General features: G+C 35.9%; 3 protein-coding genes across 12 annotated transcripts in view; 2 read left to right on the forward strand and 1 right to left on the reverse strand.

Moving 5' to 3' along the window:
• Window positions 1–435, forward strand: part of ces2b (carboxylesterase 2b) — a 45,027-nt gene extending 44,592 nt beyond the window's left edge. For 7 of the 9 annotated variants that reach the window (XM_067378817.1, XM_067378815.1, XM_067378818.1 and 4 more), the window contains one exon: window positions 22–435. In XM_067378817.1, coding sequence (XP_067234918.1) covers window positions 22–205 — 184 coding nt within the window. In that variant the 3' untranslated portion in view covers window positions 206–435. The remainder of the gene's footprint in view (window positions 1–21) is intronic. The other 2 variants (XM_067378820.1, XM_067378821.1) reach the window with 1 other exon arrangement.
• Window positions 423–21,738, reverse strand: fbxo31 (F-box protein 31). Of its 2 annotated transcripts, XM_067378822.1 has the most exons (10): window positions 20,603–21,738; window positions 19,107–19,178; window positions 16,393–16,479; window positions 13,241–13,317; window positions 12,029–12,196; window positions 11,876–11,950; window positions 11,376–11,485; window positions 11,079–11,232; window positions 5,498–5,847; window positions 423–2,725 (listed from the first exon to the last, which is right to left on the reverse strand). In XM_067378822.1, exons 1-10 carry the CDS (start codon window positions 21,012–21,014, stop codon window positions 2,503–2,505), a joined length of 1,728 nt encoding a protein of 575 aa, XP_067234923.1. In that variant the 5' UTR covers window positions 21,015–21,738; the 3' UTR covers window positions 423–2,502. The 2 variants fall into 2 exon arrangements, with proteins under 2 accessions (XP_067234923.1, XP_067234924.1); XM_067378823.1 differs by lacking the exon at window positions 16,393–16,479 and having other exon boundaries at window positions 20,603–21,732.
• Window positions 21,739–22,075: 337 nt separating this feature from the next.
• Window positions 22,076–24,068, forward strand: dynlrb2 (dynein light chain roadblock-type 2). Its single transcript, XM_067378825.1, has 4 exons — window positions 22,076–22,331; window positions 22,457–22,532; window positions 23,601–23,768; window positions 23,854–24,068. Exons 1-4 carry the CDS (start codon window positions 22,329–22,331, stop codon window positions 23,895–23,897), a joined length of 291 nt encoding a protein of 96 aa, XP_067234926.1. The 5' UTR covers window positions 22,076–22,328; the 3' UTR covers window positions 23,898–24,068.
• The last annotated feature ends 219 nt before the right edge of the window (window positions 24,069–24,287 follow it).

Here is a 24,287-nt window from a genome sequence, read left to right on the forward strand (position 1 = left end):
TGTCTATTTTTGGATCGGCAGGTCTCCGAATGGTCTGGGTCTGACACACTGGCCTGAATACGAGGATGAGGCAGAGTATCTCGGCATTGGACTGGAACAGAAACCTGGCAAGAACCTGAAGGGAAAACATTACGCGTTCATGACCAAGACACTTCCAGATCTAATACGTCAAGGCCGAGAGAAAAGAGAGCACTTAGAACTGTAACCCCACCCCCCAAAAAAACAAATAATTTTTATCTTGTCAAAAATTAACACAAAGCACACGAATGTATGAATAACACAATTACTGTGATTTAAGAATTTAACCAGAGAAAATAAGCATTGAGTATATTTTGAGTTTTTAAAGTTTGAATTTGAAAGAAAAATGTACAACTTGATCATTTGACACTGTTTTGCACTTAAAAAATAAAGGTTGGACAACATTTAGGATTTTCCTCCATTTTATTGAGAACAAACGAAGGCTAAAGCTGCAAACCTCCCTGAATTTGAATGCAACGGGGTGCATACTAGTCATGAATTTGCGCTTCGAGACTTTGTAACTGGCAAATTTACATAGATGACAATAATCCAACTATTGACAATATCTCCAAACAAGTACATTTTTTCCATATTACCAGATTAAAATCACCCATTTCACGCTTGACTCGCTAATGGAGCGGTTTTGTTACACATAAAATGGTCACACTTATTGACAACACGTTTTACTTTCAATATAATTACAAACTTAAAGATAAGGAAATCAAAGAACAGCAAATGTATAAATTACAGTTTTAGGCACAGTGCTTTGCTCAATTATCATTACATATAAATAATGGAGGGAAACTCGGAACTGAAGTCAGCAAGAAACAGCATTCACAACCCATTTGTGAATCAGTGAATCGACACTGAACAAGGAAAAAAAAAGGGGGATTTTATCCATTCAAAATTGAGAAATTTATGTAAATAGGGTACATGTTGACATATTAATCAGCATTATATGAGTTAGCAGCCAAAATAAGCAGCTTAAATTACATATTTAGAATAAAATCAATAAATGCAACAGCACAAATGTATAAATTGCCATTTTGGACATCAGTGCTTTGTTAATTTGTAATTAAAATTGGAGGGAAACTCAGAATTAAGGTCAGGGGTAAAAATAAACATGGTAAATTTTGATATATTAACTGGGACGTGTTTCCACAAATGCTTTTAAAATACAATTTGCATACTTAGCAGCCAACATCAACAGCTAAAATTACATACGTAGAAGCAAATCTATTTGTGAATCAGGACACTGAACAAGAAAAACAAAGTGTGTGTGTGTGTGGGGTGGGGGGGAATTGTGCTTGATGTTATACATTAGGAATTGAGAAACTGAAGCACATAGGATCGAACTGGCATGTTTCCACAAATGCTTCGAAATATAATTCAAATAGTTATGAGATGATGCAAACAGCTAAAATTACATCTTATTTGGAATAAAATCAATAGTTGTACGATATCAGTCCATGTAAACGGCCAATTCTAGGAGAATATTCCACTTAAAACATTTATCACTCAACTTCTTGTAAACACAGGCGATAATACGTAAATTAGTTCATCGATTATATATACAATCATCCCTAAAACAAAGCTGAAATATACTGATAAATGTTTAAATATTTTTCAATGCATTTACATATATATTCACTTTACATTTATAGTGATTTTTTTTTCCATTTTCAGTTGCTAGTAATGCTGCAGTCAAATACAAAAGTATAGTCGGAGGAATTCTGCTCCGATAAACGTCTACGCTGCGTAGGGAAGAGCACTTGGAAGAGAGCTGCACAGCTAGATGAACAGAATCACTATCATGTGAAAAGCAGACAGTCATGGTGGTTGTAAAATTTGGCAGCTAACCAATTAGCTATTCGCTTGGAACTTTAACTGTATGATAAATATAAATTAAATAAGTTATTTAATTTGTTTTCTTGAATGTTATACGTTTTAATGGACGCATTATGGGGCTAAAAACTGACAATGTTTGCAGAGACAAAGCAGCTGGAAGTCAATCATTTTCAATGAAAGTTTACAAAAAAATGGAAGCATTTTTAAATACAGAATGGATTTTATGGATAAAGAAAAAACAAAAGTAGTAAACTGGATAAAATCGATTAAAAGCAACCGCAGATGTTGCCACATTAAGGACAAACGCTTGAAGTATTTTTCTAAAGCACAAAGCCATAGGATTTCAGAGTTTGAATAAAGGTGTCAGAGGCACGCTCAGCAGAGTATACGGGTGAATTTTCACATTGTCGTCATCTTCGTCGACCATTTCCAGGTTACAAAAATAAATTAATTAAAAAGCTGATAAGAAAGGCCTAATATAATACAACCATATGGGCATGTCGCTGTAAATACAGCTGTGCGGATGCAAGCAGGAGTGTGTATGTGTGTGTCAACAGGGAGGTCCCTGATGGTGTCTGGTGGATAGCATAATATCAGAGTATGTGCCTGATGGCTACAGTAGTGTGAGGTTGGCTATCAGGATGTCCATGACTGCATGTTGCGGAGCATGGCCTCAAAGCGCTCCATGCTGGGGGCCTGAGCGTGGGACAGCTGGTCGGTCAGCCGGCTGTACAGGCTGAAGGACTTGAGCTCCAGCCAAATGAAGCCAAAGCGGTCGTCATCGAACAGGGCGAACAGACCCGGTGTGCGCTCTGGACTTGTAAAGCCGTGGCCAGCGATCAAGCCTGTTCCATAAAAACTAAAGGACATAAAGAAAATCCAGATTAGAATGAAACAAATTATTGCCTCTATTTAAAGCTGCAGTTTGCGATTTTTGGCCCTCTAGCGGTCTTGCGGAAGAACATTGTAGCCGGAGCTACTTTTCTCCGTGTATGTCTATGGCGAGTCATGCAGTTACTGTGATATCCTGCGGCGGGTCCTACCAGTCCAGTCTGAAATAGTCCAAATATAAACACTTATTATAAGTGTACCATAATGATTCAGGGTCAGACAAAAACACGGTTTGGAGAATGGATTCATGTTGTAAATTCTCATTATATAATTTTTGTAAATTTTGAACACAAATTTTGAGAGGAAATGTCATTGCTCCCTATGCAGGCCTCACGGAGCCATCGGATTTCAACAAAAATATCTTAATTTGTGTTCCGAAGATTAACAAAGGTCTTACAGGTGTGGAATGGCATGAGGGTGAGTAATAAATGACAGAATTTTCATTTTTGGGTGAACTAACCCTTTAATGTTACATAAAATTATATTATATTATATTATATTATATTATATTATATTATATTATATTATATTTTATATTATATTATATTATATTATATTATATATACATATATATATATATAAAAATCAATCATGCATTTGATATAAAATCAAGAAATCTAACAAGTTAAAAAAAATTTAATGTCTATCATTTTTCATCATCAAAAATCTAGAACTAAATCAGGCATTACTTCATTAAAAATCTTTTCATAAAAGTCAACAGAAAAATAATACAATCCATCAAAATATACATAAATGATAATGCATTCTGGCACAAAGGAGGATCTTCACCCATTAACAGAAACACATGGGTTAGCCTGGAGTGCCCTATTCGACATTGTGTGTAAATAATATGATCCCAGTGATTTTCAAACTGAACACAACGTTTTGCACCAACCACAGGATTGATTTTATAAAGTTTATTTGTTATATATTTATCCCATTCAGTTTGCCATTTCTTACAAATGTAAGTATTTATATTAGGTCTGAGATCTGAAGGTGGAATTGGGCATTTTTTGAGCTCTGAAGATGAAGCCTCCTTAGCTGCTGCATCAGCTTGTTCATTCACTGTAATACCACAATGAGCTGGTACCCAACAAAAAAATGACTTTAAAAGGAATACTCCACTTTTTTGAAAATAGGCTCATTTTCCAACTCCCCTAGAGTTAAACATTTGAGTTTTACCGTTTTCGAATCCATTCAGCCGATCTCCGGTTCTGGCGGTACCACTTTTAGCATAGCTTAGCATAGTTCATTGAATCTGATTAGACCGTTAGCATCGCGCTTAAAAATGACCAAAGAGTTTTGATATTTTTCCTATTTAAAACTTGACTCTTCTGTAGTTAAATCGTGTACTAAGACCGACAGAAAATGAAAAGTTGCGATTTTCTAGGCTGATATGGCTAAGAACTATACTCTCATTCAGGCGTAATAATCAAGGAACTTTGCTGCCGTATCATGGCTGCAGCAGGCGCAATGATATTACGCAGCGTCTCTCACAAACGTCTCCATGGTTGCAAGGCACGTTCCCTGTGCAAGCAGGGGCTCACGGGCGCTGCGTAATATCATTGCACTGCTGCAGCCATGGAACGGCAGCAAAGTTCCTTGATTATTACGCCTGAATGAGAGTATAGTTCCTAGCCATATCAGTATAGAAAATCGCAACTTTTCATTTGTATAAAATGTATACAAAGAGTTTTGGTTTTCAAGAACTTGAAGCCATTCATTACAGACCAGGACTGCATCTTATTAATTGTCATTCTGATTTTCCGTTCAATGCTATGCATGAATTTAACTCTGTAACAAATACAAATATCATCTGCATAAAGTAATTTGTCCAATTACTTTTGCAATATTATTTATTTTAATACTAAAAAGAGTCACTGATAAAATACTGAAAAAGTTGATTATAGGACTCCAAATTATCAGATAAAAAGTTGACATCTTTCTTTTCTTCTGCAGTCTGAATTGCTTTAAAAGCAGGGAGGCAATTTCCAGTGGATGAGTTTTTCTCAAAAGATTCTGCAAGGATATTAGCTATTTCTTGTATGTAACATAATTTAAAACACTTAAAATACATTTTTAATGTCTTTAATTTTTTATATATGTAATATATTGATTATTAATTAATATAATAATGTACCAATAAAATATTTCTGTATAAAAATATATTAAGACAATAACATAATTATGTCATATAAATAATATTTAATATTGTAAAGACAAAATAAAAAAATATAAAAGCTAACCAAATGAATAAAACACTATATAATATAAATTATATTATATATTTAATTGTTAATTCATTTAAATTTGTATTACTTCTGTATAGAAATATTTAATATAATAATATATTTGACAAATAATTTAAATATTATATAGACATAAAATAAAAATTTAAAAATATATATAATTATTAAAAAATGTGTTAATATAATATTTTAATGTAATTAAACAATACATTTTAAATTATTTCTGTTTTATATGCAATATAATAAATATCCATTAACAATTAAAATTGTTAATTGATTTAAATGGTTTAATTTGCCTATTTTATAAAATATTATAATTAATAAATATAATAAAATGAATACATGTATCAATATTATTCAAATAAAAAATGTAAATGAACTTGGATTCATAACATTGATGTATGCCTGAATCAATAGTCATTATATAATGTTTAGAATATTTAATGTTGAAATGTTGAAGTTAAAAATGTACAGTACGATACGGCACTCACCACATCTTGCAGGTGCGAGGGTACACTTCATTACGGGCCATGACTCCCAGAGGCAGCACAAAAGGTTGAGGTTCAGATGCGGCGCTGCAGGCAGCAGCTCCCTGCTCGAAACCTTCCGCTTCAGCAGGGGGCGTTGAATCTGAGCTCTTCACTCCCTCAGGGGGGGCCACCTCTGCAGCCTCTGATTGGGTGTCCCGGCCCTGTGAACCGCTCTGGGCCTCCTCATGCACCCCCCGCACCAGACGAGACAGCTCTTCCATGCTCCGCTGGTGTTCCAGGTCTGGTAGACGCACCGGGCGGTTCAGGTCTACTTCTAACGTCAACTGACCAGCTGGGACATTGGGATCCCCCTAGAAAACAAACAAGCCAGTTTATCAACAAGCAAAATGAGTTCCCTTTCAAAGGGAACTTCAACTCTGCTTTCAATCACACATTGGGGAACGTCACACGTGAGCTGATGTCCGAAAGCCAAGTATCAAAAAACTCCAATCATATTGGCCGGCGACAGCCTATGACATCATCACAGCGCGACCCGGAAGTATAGAGGGTATGCACGTGACGTCGACCGTTATGACTGCGGTCACGTCCACTGAGTGGCACAAAGACTGAGCGGCAGCATTGGTTTTCAGCGTGAATGCCACGAAAAACACACAAAACACATCCAAAATGGGAAAAACTCATGAATTAAATATTTACCATCTTATATTCTGCATAATTGGGTGTTTTTAAATAAACACTTACAAAAACTATACAAGTTTTAGGGCTGGACAATTTGACGATATATGTATAACATTGATATAAGTGATAAGTGATAAACCTACCTATATTGTAGTTATATAAAATATTCGCAGGCAGATTTGCTTTATGTATTTCTCCAGCGTCGAAATCAGGCACATATCAATTTCAGGAAACACGACTCCAGGCTGCATGTCAATATCCATGGATTAGGAACACTTTTGAGTCCAACCTTTAGTGTAATCGTTTGTTTTACTTGCGTTTTCGCAGTTTCCCCTATTAAATCCAGTCATGCAGCAGGATCTTTTGCCACTCAGTCCAGCTGAGGGAGCACGTTCTGGCCGGAAAGTGACGTCGATGCATACCCTCTATATAAGGAGCGCCTAAAGAACTAGTCAGTATCTTTTTCGTCTTTCAGAACTGTTTTGTCTGATCGCGATTGTATCGACTCCGGTAAGGGTTTCTTTATTATGCCTTACAAACGTTCAAGAGAGTGTATTCATCCGTGTCCCAGGTTTTGACACTTGATATACACATTTCTGGGCGCTGTCTGTGTTTTTTCTGTTATTTACTGTGAGTGTCTCCCTATCGGGGTGCTCCGTTCTCGTTTGACACACTTCTCGAGGGAAGAGGTGCCCGCATCTGTGCTTGGTGAGGCAAAACGGCAGCTGCAATCATAGGGCTCGCAGGTGAGCTTATTGGGAATTTTGAGAAAGTTCTATTCTCTCTCAGCTTCCCCGGGGCTGACGAGGATGAGTTGCTGGATGACAATGACGTATATATTTTATATGCATGTGTATATTTTATAGAATATATCATGCTCAGATGCTTCTTATTGTCAGACTGATGACTGGGCCCATAGTAATTATTTCTGTCGGCCCGCTTTTTTGGTTTGATAATGAGAGGATCTTTTAGGCTTAAAAGAACCCTTGATTCCATCCTTTCATTGGTGGAAAGAGTACTGAAAATTTGTACTTAAATACAAGTACTGTTACATTGCTGAAAGAATACTCAATTACGAGTAAGAGTACTGGTGTCAAAAAAAGTACTCGAGTAAAAGTACAAATTACTCTTCTCAAAAACTAGTCAAAGTACTAGAATTACAAATTACTTTTTAGCCGGCGATATTTAATGAATTATCAAAAAAATATTCAATCAAATCATAGATCCAAGTAGAAAATAGCTACTTTAAACAAAGCACTTTCACCTTATTGACAAAGTGCATGAATTAGTGGTCACAATACTGGATTTTCTTACAGTACAATACCTTGAAAAGATCAATATTCAGTATAATTTTATACCATGGGGAAAATCACCACATACTGTATACACTGTATACACTGTATATTAATATATAACTTTTTTTTGTCTATCCATTTTGTCAAGGTAATCATTATTTTCAAGCTTCAAAAAGCAAATTTACAAAAAATACAAGTAAACAGTCAGTAATAACAAAAAAATTACCTATATTCAGTTGAGGTATCCGAAATATGACAACACTTAATTTTTATATGGTGTGTATCTTAAAGGGTTAGTTCACCGAAAAATGAAAATTCTGTCATTAATTTCTCACCCTCATGTTGTTCCACACCATAAGACCCTCGTTCATCTTCAGAACACAAATTAAGATATTTTTGATGAGATCTGAGAGCTTTCTGACCCTCCATAGACAGCAGCATTATTACCACATTCAAGGTCCAGAAAATTAGTAAAGACATTGTTAAGATAGTTCATATGACTACAGTGGTTCAAACAGTGAGGATGTTGTAAGTAATAAATGACAGAAATTTAATTTTTCGGTGAACTAACCCTTTAACAATGTCTTTACTATCTTTCTGGGCCTTGAAAGTTGCAATTACGTTGCAGTCTGGTCAGAAAGCTCTCAGATTTCATCAAAAACATCTTAATTTGTGTTCTGAAGATGAACAAAGGTATTACGGGTTTGGAACAACATGAGGGCGAGTAATTAATGACAGAAATTTCATTTTTGGATGACTTATCCTTTAAGAGCCATATAATATGTTGTTTATTTAGATAAAAAGAACATCAGAGGGGTTTGACCTGTAATGTCTGTACAATGTAGTGATGCAGTTTGACAGACTTATTATGTACAAAGCATACAAATGCCCAATTCTGAAACATATATTTACATTGTAAAGAGATCCACCTTTGATTGTTGAGAGACTTTCTGGTGCATTTCAATTATAGCCAATAAGATTTCCTGTAGCATTTTCATTGGTCAGGCATGGAGGTCTAATCTGATTGATAACTTTTGACAACGGTTAATTTAAGAGCACGGAGAGATTCGCGATTGCACGCTACACAGACAGTGGGCACTCAATATGAGGAGAGGCAGTTCACTTGTATATTTGAGAGCTTGCATCGTTTTCTGCACATTACAATAATGTGCTCTCGACATTTGTAATTAAAATATGCCTTAGAAACCTGCAGGTATGATTAAAATTATGGGCAATACCTGCAATTTCGCACTGACATTCAGGCTCTGTAACTGAAAACGAGTGAGTGACAGGAGGACGAGGCCTGTGTGTGTCAAACTCGCTGTCGGGGAGATGAGAGAATGAGAACGCGCCGCTGGTAAAATATCAGAGTTTTCATTGGTCCGTTTACGATTGGATAACTTTATTGGCTACACATATGTCGGTCAAAGGTTTGAATATTCAAATTGTTGGTGTACTCAGTAACGGAATGTGATTTTAACAGTAGTACCAATTGTTAGTTGATCATAGTTTGCTCACATAGTTTAAACTGCCACAGGCTTTTGCTACGTGTCCGTTTGAGGTAGTAGGCCATATAGGCCTCCTTTAGACCATGTTGGCATCGTTTGGTTCCCTTTAGTCACATATGATTTACGGTACATTGCCTGTTGGAATGTGTAGCCTAGATCAGGTTGCATTTAGCTTCCCACAGCTATTGTTGGGTTAGAACTGGTTCCCTGTAGCTTGGTTCCCTTAATTCACGAGCTGAAGCCACGTGTCATCGGAATAGTAGGCCCCAACAGGCCTCCTTTCTACTTCACATGTTGGCACAGTTTGTGTTTTTATTCTGCAAACAGGCTGAACGCCACTTGTTGCTGAGATTGTAGGCCCCACAAGGCCTCCTTTTTAGCTGATTTGTTGGCAGGATGCCTGGGAATCCAAGAACCCATACCTCCATTGCTCCAATACCACCATCGGCCACGCCCCACCTCTGTTGAGTAGGCCTTAAGCAGGCCTCTAGTGGAGTATGGTGGCGTAATATGCATTCGAATATTTAAAATTCGAGACCTGCTCTACAGTTTTTTCCAGTTTTTTCCTTTATAACAACTGGTTTATATTCAGATACGGTATCTACTCTTCTCAATTGATTTCTCAAACATAGCTCTTTTGTCTTTTCAATATTAAGATGTAAAAAACTACTCTCAAACCAACAGATAATACTGTCAATGTACTCAAAATATGAGGTGCAGTTCATTTCTTTCTGACATGAAACCAATGCCATATCATCGGCATATTTTATAAGGGTAAGGTTATCGTCATTGCACTTCAGTTCATGTATGTATATGGAAAAAAGTATTGGAGACAGTACACATCTCTGCGGTACCCCAGTATCTAAAACCAGGCAATCCGACATAACATTATTAACACAAACTCGCTGAGGGCGACCTTTTAAAAACTCCTTAATCTATAAAATCATCCAACTACTAGCACCTAACTCATAGAGGTGCTTTAAAAGAAGATGAAATTAATTTGTGTTTTTATTCTGCAAACAGGCTGAATGCGAAACATGCTATCTGGCATTTCTTTCGAAACTGCTTGACGTTTGTCTAGCCATCTTTTGGCACGCACTCTCCTTAAGCATGGCGGCGTGGGTATATCGTTCCTCAATGCGTGATTGAATGCAGAGTTGAAGTTCCCTTTGAAAGGGATCGTCTCAGGTTATGTATGTAACCATAGTTCCCTGAGAACAGGGAACGAGACTCTGCGTTGCCCTGCCATGCTTCGGGGCTACCTGCTGAACATTCCCTCAAGATGAAAAGATACTGACTGGTTCTCTAGGCACTCCTTATATACTTCCGGGTCGCGTTATGATGATGTCATAGGCTGTTGCCGGCCAATATGATTGGAGTTTTTTGATACTTGGCTTTCAGGCTTTCATCGTTCCCCAATGCGTGATTGAACGCAGAGTCTCGTTCCCTGTTCTCAGGGAACTATGGTTACATACGTAACCTGAGACGTTTTAGATCTGGATACTTTGGGGAAAATTTAGTATTTATGTTATTATGTATTATTCTGTTTAGAGACTATGTGGAAATATAAAAGTGAACATTAAAATTACAGTGTTTGTATTGGGGGCCTTCATTTTCACACATTTAAGTACTGAATACTTCAGTTGAAAACATTTCACACATAATTTTGCCATTAACATTCAATTATAAACCAAGTGTTGAAGAGCAAGGAGAGAGAGAGATAGCCTAACAAGAACTGATTTGGCAAAAAATACCATTTTTTTATTTTTATTTATTTATTTATTTATTTATTTATTTTCAAAAGGGTACAATGGGTTGAAGGTCCAAATAGCAGTTTCAATGCAGCTTCCTCAGATGGGATTGTGTAGAGCCCTTTGAAACTGCATTGAAACTGCAATTTGGACCTTCAACCGTACCCCAGTGAAGTCCACTATATGGAGAAAAATCCTGTAATGTTGGGGGGGGGGGGGGGGTAAATTATTAAGAAATTTTCATTCTGAAGTGAACTAATCCTTTAAAATGTATTAGAAATGTTTTATTTTGTTTAATAGTTAATAGTAGCTACAGGAATATAACTATACCTCTGGACATCAAACTCACAGTAAGTTTGGTGGCTTTGGCCTTGGAGCCATGGAAGCTCAGCATAATAATCTCCAGGCCATGACTGCCATACGTCCCTTTGAAGAGGCCCGGCTGCAGGAGGTCTGAAGGGAGGCACGGGGGCAGATAAATCCGCCGGTATGTCAGGCAGTTACTGAAACCAAGAAACATATTTAAAACACACGAAACACATCTGGTACCAGCTGTCATCTGACCAGAACATTTAACTGGGGAAATGAAACTATTAGTTGCTAAACAGAGCATTCTGGGTGAAAACAGGCTATTAAGAAGACTTACTCATATTGGCTGGTGTAAATGAACTTCATGAGGATCAACTCCTGCATGTGCTCATGGAAAATGTCCTCCAAAGTTCGTCCCCATTCCTCCTCCAACCACGTTCTGAATTCCTGCACAAGCACACGGAAGAGGGCTCATATACAAGTCATATACCTCTCAGATTTCATCAAAAATATCTTAATTTGCATTCCCAAAGATGAACAAAGGCCTTACGGGTGTGGAACGACATGAGGGTGAGTAATTAATGACAGAAATAAAATTTTTGGGTGAACTAACCCTTTAAGGATCATGGGCTGCACACGTGTGGATGAGCAGTGCCTCTAAAGCCAGTAGCGCATACATTTAATTAATTTGCAGTCTGCACAGTTTCACAACAAGTCATATTGCGATATTGACTTTATTCTGACATTTCTGCTGCCCTATATCTAGCCATTGCAAAAACAAAATTACGTTGCCATCATAAACCTCAAAATTTATCCGACCAAGCACCATTTTCCTACCTCTTGCCTTCCTCCAGGCATCCGATGGTGATCAGTCTGGTTGCACTTGGTGGAAAATTCATCTTTCTTCACAGTCTGAAAAAAAAGGTTAATATCTTGTGTGAATTGTGGCAAAATTAGGCCATTATGGTAATGTATTATGGTACAATTTACCTGAATGTCTCCTTTATGAGGGCCCTTATGTCCGTACATACATTCTACTGTGGCTTTGTTTTTCTCCCACATATGTATACGGAAAAGGGGCCGTCTACGCATGGGGTCTTCCACACGGGGATCATGGGGTGGTAAATACATCCAGCCTATGATGAATAGCCCATCAACCTAAAATGATCATCAAAGCAAGAGTTAAGGTCTGTTCACACCAAGAACGATAAGAACTATAAAGATAACTATATTAGCATCCACACCAGAGGACGATATTGTTCTGTTTATTCTAAGCGTGTGCTTGTCTGTCACTTTAACTTTATCGTTCATCAGCTGAAAAAAAAAAAAAGTGATTCTGAAAGTGCAATTCTTTAATACTGAGAACGAATTTTAGAACTATCTTCATAGTTATCTTCCTTGGTGTGAATGGGCCAGTAGACATTTGAAATTTGGTGCACTTGTACATTTAATGTGTGTGGTCTCATATATATTGTATAATAATTACATTTTTGATTCCAAATTGCTTTAATACAATTTAAATTTTATATTTTACAAGCCATTGGGTAAATTATACTATGCAGTATGGAAAATTAGGATTAGTGTGTCGATAAACGTAGTACACATGATGATACATGATTTTTGGCCAAAGCAGCTTCAACAGGACAAGTATGAAATTTACAGACCAAAACAAATGTGCAAGTATGAATTGTAGGGTAATAAATTTAGCTACATGCTAACATTAGCGACATGTGCGACAGTCTCTCAAAAAGAAGTACACTTTAGCAAGGTTAAACCACTGTAGTCACATGGACTATTTTAACCCCCTGGAGCCATATGGATTACTTTTATGATGGATGGATGCACTTTTTGGGCTTCAGAATCTCACACCTTCACAACCATTATCAAGTTTTAAAGAGCCAGGATGTATTTTAATATAACTCTGATTGTGTTTGTCTGAAAGAAGAAAGTCATATACACCTAAGACGGCTTGAGGGTGAGTAAATCATGGGAAAATTCTCATTTTGGGGTGAACTGTCCTTTAAATGATGTCTATTTAATTAAAATTACATTATCTGCAAGTAAATTTTTTTTTTTTTTTAAATTTGAATTTGAAGTACACTACAAGTGCACTTACAGTACAATTAAGTGCATTTCTTTTTCACAAGGGGGTGTTTGTAAAGTAATTGAAGTGATTCAATCTTTTTTTGTTTGAGATCTTACCACCACATTCAGCAGTCCTCCATAGGGGCCGATATCAGGCTGCCAGAGACCCAGGATGTGTCTATAGGGATGTAACACTGGAAAACAAATACAAAACATGATGTTTAAATGTCACAAATCTGCATTCAACACACAGAACAAATCCAGAAGAACGTTAGATGGGGTGAAATCACCGCAAGGGCATTTCTGCATGGTGCATGAACTCATGAATGCATGTTGAGTGTGTGAGTATATGCAACTTTTTTGCCATGCAACAACTTGAAAACCAAATAAAAATTCCAGGCGCTAGAAGACTAAAACTTATCCATGTTGGGTCACCTTTAATTTATCTGCATCTCACATAGTCAGCTCATGTTAGTGCAGCTGCAACCTTTTGAAGCCCTGGCCATCCCGTGTCTATCACACAAGCATGCAGGACACACACGTGCACGGCACTCGGCTTAAGCTGCCCTTGTGCTGCTATCAGACCAATTTGTCCCAAACAAGGCTGTGCCCCAATATACATACTATCCATACTAAATAATCTGTGAAAATAGCATAAGTGCATTTTAAATCAGTTACAGGAATGATTATTTCCAGTGGAATCATAATATATGGATTCAGCCTTAATGGAATTGCTCCATGTTCAAAATAAGTTAAGAATCTGTGACAAACTGTTGAAAAAAATTTTTTTGGTAACTGAAACACAGCTGAAACTAAATAAAAACAAAAATAAAAATAAAAAACTTAAAAATATGAAAAGTTGTCTTGGCAACTAACTAAAATAAATGTTGAAGTACTAAAATTATTAAAACAGAAATAAAAATAACTTAAATAGAAATAAAAAACTAATAAAATTAACAAAACCTCATAACATTACTAAAATTGGAGTAAAATTAAAACTGAAAATAAAAAATAAAATACTATATATAAATACAAATAACGTTCATGATCACTGATAAAATTGTTATTAAATTCTACACTTTTTTCTAAATTAAATATAAATAAAAAAACAAAAAAATTAACCGTTTTAAATTTAGCCATTACAACATTATAATGTACAATATAAAAAATGGATATTCATTAGCGGTGTAACATTTCAAATTACTCACGGTTTGGTTTTTAGCACCGTTTTGGTACAGACCAGAATGTGCTATGTTCAGAGAAAAAATAACTACTGTAATAAAAATAAAGAAAATAAGAACAAATATTCTAACTATGAGCAACATAACAAATAAATACAATAGAGCAAAGATTGAAAATAAAATAAACAGTGCTTTTTTCAGGTATCTAACAGTAGTTTTCAGGTACAGAATTTGAATGAAGTAATCAAATGTAAAATAACATTGCATATAATCTCCACTGTATAAGTTAAATAAAGATGAATCATTATTAAAATTAAGCTATTCAGTCATCAGTGAGTGATTATTTCCTTGTCTTTTGTTGTTTGATTAAAGGTGCCCTAGAACCAGTTTTTACAAGATGTAATATAAGTCTAAGGTGTCCCCTGAATGTGTCTGTGAAGTTTCAGCTTCAGATTTTTTTTAATTAATTTTTTTAACTGCCTATTTTGGGGCATCATTAACTACGCACCAATTCAGCGCGTGGCCCCTTTAAATCGCGCGCTCCCTGCCCCCCCGAGATAATCGAGATAAAAAATAATTGTTGCTCTACATAAAGATGGCGTAGGCTATAAGAACATTGCCAAGACCCTGAAACTGAGATGCAGCACGGTGGCTAAGACAATACAGTTGTTTAACAGGACAGGTTACACTCAGAACAGGACTCGCCATGGTCGACCAAAGAAGTTGAGTGCACGTGTTCAGCATCATATCCAGAGTTTGTGTTTGGGAAATAGACGTATGAGTGCTGCCAGCATTGCTGCGGAGGTTGAAGGGGTGGGGGTCAGCCTGTCAGTGCTCAGACCATATGCCGCACACAGCATCAAATTTTTAAATAAAAAAAAAAAAAAAAAAAAAAAAAAAAATTCGCTATGAGCACTTTACTGACATAACTGTGACTTCACTCAGCACTTATACACTGTTGTTCTCATGTTGATTTAATTGATTCTACTACTCTCATTTGTAAGTCGCTTTGGATAAAAGCGTCTGCTAAATGACTAAATGTAAATGTAAATGTAAATCGGTCTGCATGGCGGTCATCCCAGAAGGAAGCCTCTTCTAAAGATGATGCATTATTTGCATGTGTTTTAAAGCCATAACAGTTTAAACTTCTGATATTTGGTTTTCTGAGCGCACACATCTGAAGCACGCGCACAGAAAGCTGGCTGTCAGACGGCGCGTCCCGTGAGTATTAAACTAAGTCCTCTTTCATGTCTTAATTGCACTTAAACTGTCAAATATACATAAGGTTATGTCAAAAACACAAACAAAGTTAACCAGCTTTCTGTGTCTGTGAACGTCAACAGCAGGGAAAGAAATCACGTGTATATTAGATCTGTGTATTAAAGTGACAGCAGCATAATATGCAGTATATATACCTAGTCCTGTATATGCTGTTAATATGAATCAAACAACAAGAGAAAACAGAAAATACCTCACTGCTCTTGATTGAATAACTTTAGTAGCTTTAATAAGAATACGTTCCGTAATTGAATGCTGCTGTTAAATGCTCTGGCAAGAAGATAAACATGGCGGACTGTGTACAGCTCATTCAGGGCAGGGTCTATGCTAATAAGGCAGATTCCGTCGCCATTCATGGGTGGGGCTTATATAAGAGTAGGGGAAAATCTCGAACTGCTCGTTTGGAGAGACAGTTAATGATTTATGGGCATTATAAAAAAAGGAGTGGGTGGATTTTAACCATTATAGACTTGTTCTTTACACATATTGTTCACAAACATCTGTGTTCAAACACCTTATAAAAGTGAATTTTGCATTATACTGTAGGTCCACTTTAAAGCGTTTTTTGACTATGGATGCATGTGAAACTATTGTAGGAGACCTCCAAAACAAAATTAGGAACCTTTAAAACAGCATTATAGGGGCACTTTAATATTATTATATTTTGTAGATGGATATTATGTTTGACAGTTTAACTTGCAATGAACTTGGAACAAAACATCATTAGCAAAGAGCATCTTCAACCAGCACCTTTACAGGCAGTGATTTGGATCCCCCACCACAAAGCCTTCTCATACAGCCAGTACATACAGTGTGTGTACACGTCCCGATAGTCCATATGCTCATAATCAGGGAGGAGCTTCATAAAGCGTCCTGACTTCACCTGCGGGTTCACACCTAGAGAGGTACGCAGGTGAGTGCACCACAGGAAGAGAGGAGAGGCAAAGGAGGACAATAGCTGACACACAAGGCAGTGTGAGAATGTCACTCACATATGCGAGTGAAAATTAATGTTTATACGCCCGGGAGAGTGATGTGTTTCTTTTGTACCTTTGTCTGCTGCCTTGGAGGATAATATTTATTTTATTTTATTACACCTGGCATATTCACACTTTTAAGTCAACTGAATTATATACAGTATCTCACAGAAGTAATAAATATTTTATTATATCTTTTCATGTGACAACACTGAAGAAATGACACTTTGCTACAATGTAAAGTAGTGAGTGTACAGCTTGTATAACAGTGTAAATTTGCTGGCCCCTCAAAATAACTCAACACACAGCCATTAATGTCTAAACCGGTGGCCACAAAAGTGAGTACACCACTAAGTGAAAATGTCCAAATTGGGCTCAATTAGCCATTTTCTCTCCCTGGTGTCATGTGACTCGTTAGTGTTACAAGGTGTGAGGTGTGAATGGGGAGCAGATGTGTTAAATTTGGTGCTATCACTCTCACTCTCATACTGCTCACTAGAAGTTCAACATGGCACCTCATGGCAAAGAACTCTCTGAGGATCTGAAAAAAATTATTGTTGCTCTACATAAAGATGGCGTAGGCTATAAGAAGATTGCCAAGACCCTGAAACTGAGCTGCAGCACGGTGGCTAAGACAATACAGTTGTTTAACAGGACAGGTTACACTCAGAACAGGACTCGCCATGGTCGACCAAAGAAGTTGAGAGCACGTGCTCAGCGTCATATCCAGAGGTTGTGTTTGGGAAATAGACGTATGAGTGCTGCCAGCTTTGCTGCGGAGGTTGAAGGGGTGGGGGTCAGCCTGTCAGTGCTCAGACCATACGCCGCACACTGCATCAAATTGGTCTGCATGGCTGTCATCCCAGAAGGAAGCCTCTTCTAAAGATGATGCACAAGAAAGCCTGCAAAAAGTTTGTTGAAGACAAGCAGACTAAGGACATGGATTACTGGAACCATGTCCTGTGGTCTGATGAGACCAAGATAAACTTATTTGGTTCAGATGGTGTCAAGCGTATGTGGCAGCAACCAGGTGAGGAGTACAAAGACAAGTGTGTCTTGCCTACAGACAAGAATGGTGGTGGGAGTGTCATGGTCTGGGGCTGCATGAGTGCTGCTGGCACTGGGGAGCTACAGTTCATTGAGGGAACCATGAATGAGCAGAGCATGATCCCCTCCCTTCAGAGACTGGGCCGCAGGGCAGTATTCCAACATGATAACGACCCCAAACACACCTCCAAGACGACCACTGCCTTGCTAAAGAAGCTGAGGGTAAAGGTGATGGACTGGCCAAGCATGTCTCCAGACCTAAACCCTATTGAGCATCTGTGGGGCATCCTCAAACGAAAAGTGGAGGAGCGCAAGGTCTCTAACATCCACCAGCTCCATGATGTCGTCATGGAGGAGCGGAAGAGGACTCCATGCCCAAGAGGGTTAAGGCAGTGCTGAAAAAATAAATGGTGGCTACACAAAATATTGACACTTTGGGCCTAATTTAGACATTTTCTCTTTTGGACATTTTCACCAATTTGTGTGTACTCACTTTTGTGGCCAGCGGTTTAGACATTAATGGCTGTGAGTTGAGTTATTTTGAGGGGAAAGCAAATTTACGCTGTTATACAAGCTGTACACTTACTACTTTACATTGTAGCTAGCAATGTGTAATTTCTTCTGTGTTCAATATTTACTTCTGTGAGATACTGTCCACACTGACTTCTGAAGAATCTTTCTCTATAAGCACCAAGCATGCATGTGTTCACCTGTTAAAATAGTTTTGGATTAAACCAACATTAATGCTAAACCTAAACAATCCAGCCAAACAAAGTGGGTTTAATTGACCATTAATCTGTCTTTTGTGAGCTACAATAAATATAAATGCATTTGAGAAAAATGACATGACAAATGACATGGAATGAGGTGGAGCAACAACATTAAATTAACAAATAGATCACATAACGCATAGCACATAACAAAATTACTAAAACTATAATTTAAAAGTAAACAGAAAATATGAAAATTTAATTCAAATCTAATTCAAAATATTGCTATTATTATAATTTAAAAACACTTGTGCTGCTTAATATTTTTCAGGATCCTTTGATGAACAGAAAGTTCAAAAGAGTATGATTATTTATTTGAAAGAGAAATCTTTTGTTACATTATAATGTTTTTACTGTCACTTTTGCTGAATAAAAGTATTTACTTTTTTCTTCAAAAAACAAAAACTCTTACTGACCCAAAATTTATGAATTTTAAGTATTTAAAAGTATTCACAGGGACTAGGGCTGGGCAATATATTGCATGCGATTGTCACGCGCATTTCATCAGATGAATCGCCTTCGATAATTGATATTGCGTAGCTTGTCAGTGATCTACGGTTCTGTCTATTAAATGGCGCTCCATTTGAAAGCAGGTTATGGCGATTTCGAGGTAATCGGGGAACCGGCTTTACTGACGAAATGCGCGTGACAATCGCAGGCGATATATCGCCCAGCCCTAAGAGGGACTGACAAAATAGGTGGCTTTTGTGGTTACAGTAGATTTACTTACGTTTCACATACAGATCTCTGCTCGACACGCCCACAATCTCCATCTTCCGCAGGTCATCTCTCATGCCAAATTCTAAAAGAAGGGGAAAAACTCATGACAAATTGCACCAGCACAACACAAAAATCCTCTGGACCGAAAACCTTTCAACTAACTTACTGGTCTATTCAGTATCTTTCATTTCAGAATAAAATTGAATGCAAATAGTTCCTGTGCAAACTTTTAAGCTGACGATCAACATAATACACAGGTTTACAGTATTCTATACTGTATTCTACTCTGCTTTATTCTATTATTGCAGTAATGTTAGGGGCTGTTAAACAGATTGTTATGTAATAACTGTAAGAACTGACATAAGAAATGTGACACCCTCACAGGGTCACTTAAATGTAATTAAAATACATGAATATGTTATAAGGAGTTTCCCACCAACAATTTTGGCCAATCCTTTGACTTATGCACCAGTCTAGTATGTACATAATGTTATTTATTTAGCACAATTTAACACAAGTTGCCCAAATGTATTTAATTCCATAGCAACACACTGACAGCCAGACTAAAAGTTGAATTTTTTCTATGTGTGCATTTGAAATATCTCAAAAAGAAGCCTACATAGACAGTGCAATTATAAATGCTATGATGCCCAGAATTACTGTAACAGTAACAGTTTTGATTTTATGTTGCATGGATCAAGTGGCTTGAGCACTAAAACTCAGGCTGCTTTGTATCCATACTGTATCCATGTGTATATAAGGATCAAGAACCAGTGAGAAAATTATTAAAAAGGAAAAATCAAGTTTAAAACATAAGCCAAGTTCTCAGAAAATAGAAATGTACTACTTGTGTAAATGTCAGTGTCATACATAAAAAACAAAAAAACAAAAAAAAACATACGATTTTCTAAATGTCTCTTTAAATGATTATGTGTGAATGTACCCAACTCAATCATTATGTGAAAAGGTCAAAATATCTGAAAACAAAATGATGTTTCAGTCATATGGTTCAAAAAATGTCATGTCTGTTGCTCTGTTTTATGGTTTTCTGATCACATGAAATGAAAGCAAACTGGCTTCCAGCAGACCAAAAGTTTTTCAAATATTGTATAAATAATAAATAATTATAAATAATAATAAAAGATTAACTCCTTACAATAACTCTCTCTCTCTCTAATATATATATATATATATATATATATATATATATATATATATATATATATATATATATATATAAATATGTTTATTATATACATATATATATATATATATATATATATATATATATATATATATATATATATATATATATAAATATGTTTATTATATACATATTATATATATATATATATATATATATATATATATATATATATATATATATATATATATATATATGTACGAGAGAGAGAGTGTGTGTGTGTGTATGTGTATGTATATATATCTCGACTGTAAAGAAGAAGACCACTATATAAAAACCCAAATGTTGTTACACATTATTACCCTCTGTGCATCTCCTCCTCCAGATTGTTTCCGTGTTCAGAATCTGCCTGAATTTCTTGCACACGAGCGCCAGGTTAGGCAGCGCAGTGCCGGGTAGAGAGGAGAAGATCTCCACTAGAAGCTCCGGCGGCAGATCCAGCAGTGACTGCGGGTGTGGTGGCCCTGCAGAGTCCACGGAACCTAGTCCACCGGCCCCGCTAGGCCCCGCACCGCGGCTGTTATGACAGCTGCTGCTGCTGCCATCGGGCTCGTCTTTCATTTTGCCCACGACCCTCTCCTCTTCCTCCTCCTCGTCCATATCCATCTCGGAGTCGCTGTCCTGATCCGCCTGGCTGTGCCTCTGCCGCCTCCTGCACCGCCGCGACTGACCCACTCCACAGAGCCTGGCACACACCGCCATCCGTAGCAACATTACATCATCACCGCACAACAACTGCTGTCACCTGCAGTGCTCCTCTGCTGCGTGCGTGCGTACGTACGCTCGCTGCGCGTTACGTGCCAAGGCGTCTTCACGTGACGCCGTCGCTCCGCACGACGCACTTTTTACGTCATTGGAAGCTTAGCAAATGAAGGTTAGCAAGAACATTTAAATTTGTGCAAAAAAATAGTTGAAATAGTAAAAGCTAGGTTCAAAAGCAACAACAAAAATATAAAAAAAGAAAGAATATTTTTCTCGTGATATTTTGTTTTGAAATACCGCACGCTAGCGACATCCGCTGGTCAGATATGCGCAACTGTGACTAGCAGAAATGTAAACATTGGAGACTAAATAGGGAAGAATATGGAAATCAATGGATTTCCCAATTGGTGTTGATTTGTTCGTTTGTATGTGTTTGTTTGTTGTCAGTTTGTTACATTTTCTTGTCTACGCACACCTTACATTGTACTTTTTAACTGAATTTACAGTAGAGTCATAAAAGATCTTCGAGTCAATTGAAAAGAGCTTAGGCCTACATTTGTATTTTGCTTTGTGTTTTCCCAAGTAATTATATTGTCCATCCGCAATAAGCCAGTATCATCTGTTTTTGTAACAAAATTAAACAATGAAAGTTGGGACCAAAATAAATTTGTATATGTAACCTACAACTGAAAAAAAAAAAGTAAGATTAACCTACATTCATCAAATATACGATAGGATTAATAGTGCTAAGGGTCCCTTATTTGCTATTACTCCTTAATATGCCTATCAACTGAAAGTCTTTTATTCAGTAAAATTCTTCAATAAAATACCTGACTGAAACAATAGACGATTGGATCTCATCTAAGCTGAAAAAAACAACAACATACATATGAGTATAAAAGTATAAAAATTATTATCCTGTAGGGGGCGCTAGTCGGCTTAAAAACTTAAAAGTCGAAATATTTTTTTTTTATTTTTATTATTTATTTTTGTTTCACTTGATCGGTTTGTCTATCAAATATGTTTGGTGTAATTTAAAAAAAAAAACCATTAAATAATCGATTGAAGTGATTACTGCACAATGCAACAATATCCTGCAACCAAACAACTATGCACAAGTTTTAACAGTCTGCTCATATAATTTCTACCTTGCGAGTGAGTTAGTAACATTAACATATATAATATAAAACAATATAATAACAAAATAAAATAAAAAAACTTTGATCTTGAAGACGTGTTGTAGTTTATCATGTTGATCATGTTTCAACTTAATTTTCTGTTTCTATAGCAACGAGGAACAAACGAAAGACTTACCTTTGCTGCAATATGGTAAACTACTTTATATGAGCTATATTTTTGTTCAGTTATTCGAACAGATTATATCTATATCTTAGAAGCATGTAATAATAACTGTTTGTTCATCTCTGCTATTCTGTTCATGCTATTTTGTCCAGGCTGAAGTCGAAGACACTTTGAAGAGGATTCACGGCTATAGTGGTGTTATTGGCACAATAGTCGTTAACGGAGAAGGTAACGTAGGCCTGATCATAATTTACCATGGTTGTACTGTAGTAACATTAACTGTTAACGTATATAATATAGTAAAATATAATATAATATATATTTTTTTACATAACTCTACATAGGATAAGTTGTTATTGAGAATGGATAATAATAATATAATATTTTACAAAACTCTAACTTACATAGGATAAGCTGGTATAACGTTACAGAATGGATAATAATAAAATATAATGTAATATAATATAATATAATATTTTAGAAACCTCTACATAGGATAAGCTAATATAACATCAGAGAATAGATAATAATATAATATAATATAATATAACATAATATAATATAATATAATATAATATAATATAATATAATATAATATAATATAATATATTAATATTTTACAAACATCTATTTAGGATAAGCTGATATAATGTTAGAGAATGGATAATAATATAATATAATATAGTATAGTATAATATTTTACAAACCTCTGCATAGGATAAGCTGATATATAATGTTAGAGAATAAATTATAATAAAATATAAGGTAATATAATATAATGTAATGTAATATTTATAATAATAATATAATATAATATTTTACAAACCTCTACATAAGCTGGTATAATGTTAGAGAATGGATAATAATATAATATAATTTTTATAATAATAATATAATAAATAATATAATAATAATATAATATAATATTTTACAAAGCTCTACATAGGATAAGCTGCTATAGAGAATGGATAATAATGTAATGTAATATAATATAATATATAATATTTTACAAAACTCTACATAGGATAAGTTGGTATCGAGAATGGATAATATAATATAATATAATATAATATAATATAATATAATATAATATAATATAATATAATATAGTAAAATATAATATGGTAGATTTATAGAAATAATCAACAATAGTGAGGAAGAAACTGATTTTGCATTAGGATTTATTAGGATTAAGCAGCAGGTTTGGCTGCTGTTTATTATGATAAATGCTAGAAGTCTGAAACTTGTAGTCTCTTTTAGCCATAGTTCCACTGATCTTAACCTGGTCATTTTCAGGCATTCCCATCAGAACAACACTAGACAACTCAACGACGGTGCAGTATGTAGGACTACTGCATCAGCTGACTATGAAAGCCAGGAGTACCGTCAGAGACATCGACCCCCAGAATGACCTGACATTTCTACGCATCAGGTCCAAGAAACACGAGATCATGGTGGCACCAGGTGGGTCAGCGCATTATCAGCCCATCTCTATTATCAGGCTGTTAAACGCTTTTATAGCTCTCACCTTTTTCCCATTTTCCTCCAGATAAAGAATTCCTGTTCATCGTCATCCAAAGCCCATCTGAATAGATGACATACTCATTAAATTATATTAATTAAAACGTAAATTTGTTTGTACACTGTCCTAAACAAGTATAACATTTCGTCTATTGAATGTATCTTTTGAAATAATCCAATTTTCGTTTTAAATTATAACATTTGATTGTGCAATGTGATTGATTGCATGTAAAGTCATCAATAAATAAGTGAATTGTTGTCTTTATTATGGAGTATGTGTGTTTAAGATCTTTTGAATGTAAACTTCCGTATGTAAAGTTTCTATGGCCTCTTGACAGTTTTGCTATGGGGCTGATATATATATATATATATATATATATATATATATATATATTTTGCACCAGTATATTTAATTTTATATACTAATAATGGAAACTGGTATTTAATTACTATCATTTATAA

This window comes from Chanodichthys erythropterus, chromosome 24, assembly GCF_024489055.1.
Source record: "Chanodichthys erythropterus isolate Z2021 chromosome 24, ASM2448905v1, whole genome shotgun sequence".
NCBI lineage: Eukaryota > Metazoa > Chordata > Actinopteri > Cypriniformes > Xenocyprididae > Chanodichthys > Chanodichthys erythropterus.

What these genes read in the sequence shown, in the direction of transcription:
- fbxo31 (XM_067378822.1), bottom strand. Translation starts at nt 21,014, where the DNA reads ATGTTGCTACGGATGGCGGTGTGTGCCAGGCTCTGTGGAGTGGGTCAG. An exon ending in TGCCTGGAGGAAGGCAAGAG is followed by an intron (nt 11,486 to 11,875) that starts GTAGGAAAATGG and finishes GTGCTTGTGCAG; the next exon opens with GAATTCAGAACGTGGTTGGA. An exon ending in CCTCGCACCTGCAAGATGTG is followed by an intron (nt 2,726 to 5,497) that starts GTGAGTGCCGTA and finishes TATGTCCTTTAG; the next exon opens with TTTTTATGGAACAGGCTTGA.
- dynlrb2 (XM_067378825.1), top strand. An exon ending in AATAGTCGTTAACGGAGAAG is followed by an intron (nt 22,533 to 23,600) that starts GTAACGTAGGCC and finishes GGTCATTTTCAG; the next exon opens with GCATTCCCATCAGAACAACA. An exon ending in CGAGATCATGGTGGCACCAG is followed by an intron (nt 23,769 to 23,853) that starts GTGGGTCAGCGC and finishes ATTTTCCTCCAG; the next exon opens with ATAAAGAATTCCTGTTCATC.